Genomic DNA, 10,020 nt, shown 5'->3' with positions numbered 1-10,020 from the left:
TCCCAAAAAGATGTTCGTCGTCGTGCGAAGATTGGTGCGCAAAAATCCGCAAAACACAAAACTGCGTATAGAGATTGTGTTACCTAGGGAGATCGTATATCCCTGTTTCCTTGCAGATCCTTAGGAGAGGGTGAAGGAGGTCAAGCGTCCTCCTCTCTAGCGGTGATCCACACAGCAGGGTTGCGACAACGCTCCTCAAAACTCCAGGCCTACTCTGAGGTGGAGAGGGAGAGGAGAATAGGAAAGGCAAGCAAAGACTCTAGCCTATGAGGCTGTGAATCCCTCCTATTTATAGAGATCCCGTGTCAAACCCTAATGGGTCCTTCCTTAGTGGGTATTGGATCTGCATCCAATAAGACAAGGGCTCCGTCGGATATCTCATATCCGAACCTCTACTCATCGCAATGCCTACCATATGTGTGTGACCCTCTAGGCCCAATATCGAGCTGGCCGTGAGTCATACCTATCAGAACTCCTTCTAACTCAGTGAATTATTATCTCTGTAATAATTCACTCGACTCATCGACTACGGACGTACTAGGCCACTACGCCGTAGTCCCCAGACGATATAGGGGAATCCAATCCATTGGACCTGTCTGTCCTCAGTTACCATGTACCTATAGTCCCTCATCCATCTAATATCCCAGAGACCGTATATCGAGCATGGTGCTGTCAGACCCATACGGTTTCTACTCGAGTCTCGCTCTAATCGGATTCTCCCGGAGAACTCTTTCTCTCTCAACCCGAATGACCCTGGCCAGGGATTTGTCTGAACAAGAACACATAGGATATTCCTCTCATGACGCCGAGAGTGGATGATCCTCTATTGACACTCAATAGCCCTCGTAAGGTCGACTACCACTCCCAATGACCAGCTGTACTAGATTTGGGGACAGCCAAACCTATAAGTCTGGTATCAAAGAGTGGAGCACTCATACAGGACATCCTTGGTGTCTCAAGTCTAAGGACCAGATACACCACTAGGACTACGGAATCACTGTCTGACAATAAGGCATCATCAACCATCCAGCATTCCGTAAGCGGATCAATCAGTGAACTCATTCTCCAATGAGCACCTGTATTGTATCCCTAGTGTCCCTACACGAGCAGCTATGAGACCAGCTGCATCCATCATATGGACGGGTATACAACACACCAGTCTATCCGGTTATCACGATGTCCCTCTCGAGTAACCTATGACCGGGATTATTTAGGATATGTGTTTAAAGGTGAATCGATCTCATTATCGTGATCTCATCACGATCCGATTCCCATTGCACAAATCCAAGGACATCACAATATATATATACATTTATGCAATAGTTATAAAGTGATATACGCCAAAATATAATAAGCAAAAAGATTCTGTATCAAGTCACACGTGCCATCACTCACGTGATTGGCTTGCTGGGCACCTATGACTAGCAGCCTTTTATGAAGGTGGTTGGATTTTGGTGAGAACTTCTCACGAATCCAATTTCACTTCTTTTGGGAACGTGACCCTTGTTTGTAAGGATCATGTTCAATGACTTGCTACCAACCTCGAATTTCTTCAAGGTGTCCTTAAGTAGCAAGTTTTCTTTTTGGAGAGTTTCTAGATCATGGCATTTTATGCATGGGCTTAAACTATCATGATGTTCAGCATTTAACTTATCGAAATTGCAAATAAGACTATCATGCTCCTTTTTTAGCAATTTGTATTTACCACTGATAGTCTTACACTCATCAAACAATTCATGGAAAGCATTTAATAATTCATCGAATGATAAATCTGCATCTATTGAATTTGTTACCTCATTTTCGATGGCCATTAAGGCATAATGAGCAACTTGCTCGGTGTTGGACTCCTCTTCTTCGGATGCGCTCGAGTCATCCCATGTTGCTTGAAGCGCCTTCTTCTTCGATGTTCTCCTTTTGACTTGGGGACAATCACTCTTGTAGTGTCCCAGCTTTTTGCATTCATAGCAGATTACTTGGTCCTTCTTGGGTTCAAGTTTATTTTTTGCATCATTTTTAAACTTTCTTGTTAGAAGTGCCAAGTCATCATCACAGTCCTCATCACTTGAGTTTTCTCTCAAGTGGCATTCAGAAGTTTTGAGTGCCATATCCTTCCTGTTCTTTGGAAGGATGTCTTCTTGCTCTTCATGAGCTTTACAAGTCATTTCGTAGGTCATTAATGATCCGATTAGTTCTTCAAGAGGAAAATTTCGCAGATCTTTTGCCTCTTGAATAGCAGTGACTTTAGGATCCCAACTCTTAGGAAGGGATCTTAGTATCTTATTAACAAGCTCAAAATCCGAAAAGCTCTTTCCGAGTCCTTTTAGACCGTTGACGACATCCGTGAAACGGGTAAACATGTCGCCAATGGTTTCACTCGGTTTCATCCGAAAAAGTTCGAAAGAATGTAACAGCAAATTGATTTTTGACTCTTTTACTCTACTTGTGCCTTCATGGGTCACTTCGAGTGTGTGCCAAATATCAAATGCAGTTTCACAAGTTGAAACACGATTAAACTCGTTTTTATCAAGTGCACAAAATAAGGCATTCATAGCCTTTGCATTAAGAGCGAAAGCCTTCTTCTCCAAATCATTCCAATCGATCATTGGAAGAGAAGACTTCGAAAATCCGTTTTATTCCACAATTCAAAATCCATAGAAATAAGAAAGATCCTCATTCGGGTCTTCCAGTAGGTGTAGTCCGTCCCATTAAACATGGGTGGACGCGTAATAGAATGACCCTCTTGGTTTCCGGCATATGCCATTTCTCTTGGGTTTTAATCCGTTAGAGAGTTAACCTTGCTCTGATACCAATTGTTAGGATCGAGAGCACTAAGAGGGGGGGGTGAATTAGTGCAGCGGAAATCTTTGAGCGATTAAAAATGAAAGCTGCGTTCGTTCGATAAAAACGATTTCGATATAAAAGCCGATTTTAAGATCACTTAAGATTAAGCGCAGTTTTACTTCTAAACGCAGTTTACATCTAAACCCAGTTTGCGCCTAAGCGCAGTTTACGTCTAACCGCAGTTTGCGTCTAAACACAATTTACGTTTAAATGCAGTTTGCGTCTAAACGCAGTTTTACGTCTAAAGGCAGATTTACGTCTAAACGCAGATTTACGTCTAAACTCAGTTTACGTCTAAAACGCAGTTTTACGTTTAAACGTAGTTTGCGTCTAAATGCAGTTTTACGTCTAAACGTAGATTTACGTCTAAACGCAGATTTACGTCTAAACTCAGTTTACGTCTAAAACGTCTAAACACAGTTTGGGCAGTTTTACGTCTAAACGCAATTTTACGTCTAGACGCAGTTTCAAAGGGATCTGAACTTAGAAACTCGTTCGTAAAAGCGCAGAAGACAGTTTTGCAGAATCAAGGCGTAAACGTAAACTGCAATGTAAATATCGTACGAAAACACTGGTTTACGTCTGAAAGCAGATTCGGACAAATCAGCACTTAGAAACTTGTTCGTGAAGGTGCAGAAGACAGTTTTGCAGAATCAAAACGTAAACGTAAATTGTAATGTACGAAAACACCGATTTACGTCTGAATGCAGATTCGGAAAGAACAACACTTAGAACTTGTTCGTAAAAGCGCAGAGAGCAGTAGTTATGAAGGAGGTTTGCAGTAATGATAAAGTGCTAAAAAATAAACGCAAACCAGAGATTTAGAGTGGTTCGGTCAGTCTTGACCTACTCCACTTTTGGCTTCCTCCACCGACGAGGTCACCGACGTCAACTAGAGGCCTTCCTTCAATAGGCGAAGGCCAACTGCCCTTTTACAGTTTCTCTCCTTTTGACAGGCTCAGGAGACAACCTTTACAGACCTTTCTCTCCTCACTTTACAACTCAAAACTTGAAGAACAGAAGGAGGAGATTTAAAGGTTTTACAACACTTTTGAGCTCTTAGAATCACAGAAAAGATCAAGATTTCGGTGTAGGTCTGTATCTCTTCAGTGCTGAATGGGTGGGGTATTTATAGGCCCCAACCCAATTCAAATTTGGAGCTCAAAACGATCAAATCCCGGAATTCCAGGATCAGGCGGTTGTACCTCTTGACTGGAGAGGTTGCACCGCTTGGCAGAGCTCGAAGACTGAGCCCAGGCGGTTGCACCTCTCTGTCAGGGGCGGTTGCACCGCCTGAGTCTGGCTCGGAGACTGAGCCCCAGGCGGTGCCACCTCTTGACTGAGGCGGTTGCACCTCTCTGCCAGAGCTCGAAGACCGAGCTCAGGCGGTGCCACCTCTCTGTCAGGGAGGTTGCACCGCCCAGTCTTGCTCGAAGACTGAGCTCAGGCGGTGCCACCTCCTGGCTGGGGCGGTTGCACCGCCCAGTCTCGCTGGGAGACTTAGCCCAGGCGGTGCCACCTCCTGGCCTGAGCGGTTGCACCTCCTGGTGCAATCAGGGTCCGAATGGTTAGCTCCATTCGGCCCAATTTCAGTCTTTCAGGGGCCCAATTGCCCCAAGATTAAGCCAATGGGATCACCTCCCATTTTCCAACTTAATCAACGTGCTAACTACGATTAAATCTAAGACAATTTCTGCAGCTTTGCTTCGGTGCGTCAATCGCTTCTTCCGGCGAGTTTCCGGTGAACTTCCGTCGATCATCCGATGAACCCTCGGTGATGCTTCTGCGGACTTCCGGCAAACTCCTGGACTTTGCGACGATCCACTTGGCGAGTTCCAACGAGCTTCGCTTGGCAAGCTTCTGGACTTCTCGGATCTGTTCTCGCAGAACCTCCGACGACCGTCCGAACTTCCGTCGAACTCTCGAACTCCCAACGTGATCATGATCTTGACTCCGGCGCAACTCCTGCTGCTTGTCTAACTTTCATTGTAGTTAATCCTGCACACTTATCTCAACACATAGATTAGACAAAAAATAACAATTGACTTCATCATCAAAATCCGAGATTCAACACACAGTTGGGCCTCACACCATAACTCACTATCGTCACTCATAACCTTAAATCTAATCATACTTGTATTGTTTACAAAAAGATCATCCCCTTCTACACTATGCCTATTTGCCCCATGATTTACTTTTATTAGACACAAAAGTGGTATATGACACTGTAGGGATGGTGTAGGGCGACACAAAAGTGCAAAAGCGATACAAGACGGAAGCGATGATGAGTCGCAAGGGTAAGGCAAAATGGTTATTTGTAAAAAGTCACTCTACAAGAATTTTTTTAAATTATGATAGTTTGTAAAAAATTCTCAAATTTAATTTTTTTCTAAAAATTACCCTTTAATAAAATATTTTCTAAAAAAGAAAAAACTCTTTTTTGATCTTTGTATGATTCTTTTCAACTTTTAAAAGGTAAAAGTTTCTTTACCTTTTTTTATTTTCAAACAGCATCTTCGTTTTCTTATAGCTAAAATACCTTTAATTACTTTTTTTTCTTTCTTTTTTTCGATAGGCCAGTTCATAGAGTGAACTATTCAATTACAATATTTTTACATTGCATTATAGTATTTTAATAATATCAGAAAATCAATATAACGTAGTATAAAGACATTGTGTTATTGTGTATTTATACTAAGTTAAAATATTTTTCTAGAATTATTAAAATTTAAAAAAATATTATTAATTATAATATTTTTTTATATTATTGAAAAATATTATAACGTAGTATAAAAATACTATAAACACATACAAAAAAATTTATACTACGTTATAAAGTCTTTTTGATATTATTAAAAGCATAACAACATAATGTTATAATAAGAAATAAAAAAAACAAAGATTTTTTCGAGGATTTCGCCCCATGAAGTTTTTTTTTTATTAAAAAATAGTTAATTTAATTAACCATTATAAAGTTAGCATGGAAGTCTAGTATATTGATCTTGAGCATGATTTTGACCTGTCGGACTACGGAGCTAAATTCGAATTGAATCCATTTAATCCAATAACCCGAATCCGATTTGATTCGACCCGTTTATTGCCGTCGGGTTCGGATCCGTGAAATGGGCTTTTAGCACACCCCGATCTCAACATCATCGCGTCCTACTCCTGCGCGTGCGATGCAACTCGTCTTCCGAAGGCTGCCTCCTCGACTCCATTCCATCTGCGGAACTTTCGCTCGATACTTCGTTACCACCTCCGCCGCTCTCCCCGTCTTCTCCGAATTCGATGTGCTGGCGCAGGAGGAAGCCGCGGGCCACGGCGAGGAGCAGCCTCGTGGATCCCTCTCATCGAGGGTGGAGAGGCTGCCGAAGGGCGAATCCGTCGCCTTCGCCTTCCAGAACTGGATGGGGGAGGGATCCGCCGTCGACAGGGGCGAAATTTTTCACGCCATCAATCGCCTCCGAAAGCGCAAGATGAACCGGAGGGCGCTGGAGGTGAGTTGGTTCGTTCCCTCCACCACTTATTTGGTCCAAGAACAACCATCATTAAAAAGGGATCTTTTGATGATTCGTACACTTTCGATGCTATATGACATTGATTGGTTGAGAGAACCAATAAAACTAAGTTTTTTCTGTGTCTGTGTGAATTTTATGGCACTACCTCTTTCGAGGTTGTTTCTTGTAAGATTTATGCTACCGATGCTGTGACAGTTTGAAGATTGCCGAGGATTTTCGCGTGACATGTATTTTCCTGGGGATAGGAACGCTACTGGAAAATGTTGGGTTTTCCCTTCGTGTTACTTCTTCTCGTATGGAGAAAACACCATCAAGTCTTACTATCAAGTTGGTAAGACTTGATGGTGTTGATAATTTGTTGTGTATATGTTGTCGAGATTTGATACCATTGATGGACTAATTGATTGAAGGAATGAAGCAAAGGAGTCGCTCGTACCTTTGCTTTTAGGGTTTACTGTCTGTAAAACGTTTTAGTTGAATGGTGTTATTTTATTCATCTTTTATCCTTCAGATCGCCTACGAATCCAAGATTAGATTTTGTCAGGAATGACACTACAATTCAATACTTATTTTAGAATATTAGTAGTCCCTCTGTGTAGTTCTTTGTGGTGTTTGTAAGTTTATGGTGACAAGAAGCAAATAGGGTTAAGGTTGAAAAGTAATGTGTACCATGCCTTGATAACATACCTGAACTGTGTAGGAACTGTACAAGGAAATCTTATAGGAACACCATAAACATTGTGCTATATCTCTTAGTAAATGGAGGAAATGTGTGTGATATAATTTTTCAAGGAATTGCCTCTTAAAGTGTATTCTCTCCTAAATTTTGTAGAGCATTCCATTAATAATCTTTTGTCTAATGCAAGTGGATGGTGAATTGTATCTAAACTAAATCATTTTTTGCCCTCCAGGTTATGGAGTGGGTCGTTAGAGAGAGACCATACAAGCTCAGTGAATTGGATTACTCATATCTTTTGGAGTTCACAACCAAAATTCATGGCATTTCACAGGCTGAAAGTCTCTTCCTCCGTATTCCTCATAACTATCAAAATGTGCTGCTTTACAACAATCTCGTCATGGCCTGCTTAGATAAGGGTCTGATCAGGCTTTCGTTAGCATACATGAGAAAGATGAGGGAACTGGACTTTCCTATCTCCCCATATGTTTACAATCGGTTGATTCTTCTACATTCCTCCTCTGGTCGCAAGAAAACCATACCTAAAATTCTGATCCAAATGAAGGCTCATGGTGTATCCCCACATGTATCAACATATAACATTTTATTGAAGATAGAAGCTGATGAACATAATCTTGAAGGCCTGTCAAAGGTATTCAATGATATGAAACGAGCAAAAGTTGAGCCAAATGAAATCACTTATGGCATTCTAGCAATGGCACATGCAGTTGCAAGACTATATACAATATCTGAGACATATGTTGAAGCCATAGAGAGGTCAAGAACTGGTAATAACTGGTCTACACTAGATATTTTACTTATCCTGTATGGTTATCTGGGGAAAGAGGAGGAACTACATATAACCTGGAAGTGTGTCAAGGAACTTCCTTATGTTAGATCTAAAAGTTTTATTCTTGCAATTGAAGCGTTTGGAAGAGGTAGTTCAGTTGACATGGCCGAAGAGATATTTGCAGAAATGAAATCAATCAAACAGTTGAAGACAACAAAGCAGTTTAATTCAATCATTTCAGTTTACTGCAGGAATGGGCTTGTGGATAAGGCATCTGAGGTGTTCAAAGAAATGGAAGCAAATGGTTGCAGGCCAAATGCTATAACATATCGCCACCTTACTTTGGGTTGCTTGAAAGCTGGTTTATGGGATGAAGCATTGAAGACAATGAATTTGGGGAAGAATGAGGATCTGAGCTTTCGAGTAAGAAGATCTACGCCATGGTTGGAAACTACACATATGTTATTGGAGGTTTTTGCTGATATGGGTGATCTAGAGAAGGCAAAAAGTTTATTTAAAGAATTTAAGGAAACAAAATACTGTAGATATACTTTTGTTCATAATACACTTGTAAGAGCTTATGTGAAGGCAAGGGTTTATGATTCAGAAATTTTGAGGAAAATGATCTTGGCAGGAGCAAGTCCTGATGCGGAGACATATAGTCTTGTTAGATTCATAGAGCAGTTCAAAAGTTAGTCATATCAGCATAGATCAATATTTCCATGTACTGGCAAAGTCTTGACAGACAACGGACTAACGTTACAACTAAATCATCCACAAAGGAAGCATAGTCCAAATCAGGAAATTACTCTGCTTTTCTCCACTGGTCCTGATGAAACTATTTCCTTGTGTACAAGGGAGAGCTGACTGACAGTTTTAACACTCTTGATACGAGAAGTTGTGCTGAATTCAAATACTCAGAAGATCACTATACAAGATTGCATAATGGTTGTTATTACAAGCTCTAACATGCTACATATGTTTGAGGATGAACTTTTTAATCTGTATCAATTAAGGTGCAAGATGACTCTCATCTTGGAGATCTCTTGCATTCTCTGATCTTCATGCTGGTACACTGACATTCTGTCTACTTGAGTTTGAATATTTACATGACTTTTACCAGACCTGTCCAATGATCCTTTTCTGCATGACTTAACATGTGGATCAATTCTATTACTCCAGTTGGTTATCTACGGAGTTAATGGAGTATCAAGCTGCTTTTGCATCAACAAAGGAGTACTTTGCCACTTCTAGTAACTGGTCTATTTGAAACAATCAACCATGAAGGTAATGGCTCAAATTACTGTTCATTCTTATATCTTTCAAAGAGAGGCTCTAGCTATAAACTTATAGAATTCTGCTATAAATTTGTACAAAACTGCTACAAAAATGACACATCTACCATTAATCTAACTACTTTGGCAGATTAAACCAATTTGAGTAGATCAACCACAGCGCCATCCAACTCAAGGGAGGTTTGTTGAGTTCCAGATGGCAGAACGACTTTCAATCTGTTCCAGCATTGAAAGTGGCATGGGCTGGTGTGAGGATCATTCTTACTTTGATCACCAGCATTTGGCAGATATTCTGGTGGCATTGTCCAGTTCATCCTGCTGCAGCAGTCACCATACCACACTTTGGAATTGCCTTTTGTTGCAGAATTCTAACTTAACTAGGATAAAAAGCTTCAGATTTTTGCTTGGTGCTTATATGAAGTGCTATGTTTTCTTGATCAGAAAAGCGTCAGATTCTTTCTTGTCACTTGCATGAAGTGCTACGGTACCACCTCCTAGTTGTAAGACAAAAGTGACAACTTGGAACATCATTCATTAGCAACAATGTACTAGTATCTGGTGCGAAAGGATTCATTTGAATCTTCATTATAGTTACTCTTTGTTGGTTGACTGTTCTTTGACTACTGGTAAAAACTTCTATCGACATAAATGCTCTCTGAAAAATTCATTATATTGATTAAAATACTACTAGTATTTTATGCAAAATATACTTTCATATATCTAATGATGAAGAAAGGAAGAAACGACTGAAAACTGTGGTGACTTGGTATTTTTTACTTTGGAGAACTTATAAGCTTTGACATGCTCTTGAAAGCCCATTTCTATTGTTAGCTCTCTCTCTCTCTCTCTCTCTCTCTCTCTCTCTCTCTCTCTCTCTCTCTCTATATATATATATATATA

The 10,020-nt window shown here is 40.5% G+C and overlaps 1 protein-coding gene across 2 annotated transcripts; it reads left to right on the top strand.

The window, feature by feature from the left end:
• The first annotated feature begins 6,006 nt into the window (after window positions 1-6,006).
• On the top strand, window positions 6,007-9,710 carry LOC135593658 (pentatricopeptide repeat-containing protein At1g07590, mitochondrial-like). Of its 2 annotated transcripts, XM_065083863.1 has the most exons (4): window positions 6,007-6,338; window positions 7,271-8,895; window positions 9,008-9,112; window positions 9,251-9,710. In XM_065083863.1, the coding sequence occupies exons 1-2, from the start codon at window positions 6,021-6,023 to the stop codon at window positions 8,519-8,521; spliced, it is 1,569 nt and encodes a 522-aa protein (XP_064939935.1). In that variant the 5' UTR covers window positions 6,007-6,020; the 3' UTR covers window positions 8,522-8,895; window positions 9,008-9,112; window positions 9,251-9,710. The 2 variants fall into 2 exon arrangements, with proteins under 2 accessions (XP_064939935.1, XP_064939934.1); XM_065083862.1 differs by having other exon boundaries at window positions 7,271-9,112.
• Window positions 9,711-10,020: the final 310 nt, after the last annotated feature.

The sequence above is a fragment of the Musa acuminata genome, chromosome BXJ1-9 (genome assembly GCF_036884655.1).
Source record: "Musa acuminata AAA Group cultivar baxijiao chromosome BXJ1-9, Cavendish_Baxijiao_AAA, whole genome shotgun sequence".
Classification (NCBI taxonomy): domain Eukaryota; kingdom Viridiplantae; phylum Streptophyta; class Magnoliopsida; order Zingiberales; family Musaceae; genus Musa; species Musa acuminata.
The sequence above is the reverse complement of the archived record's forward strand: the minus strand, read 5'-3'. Positions and strand labels throughout refer to the sequence as shown.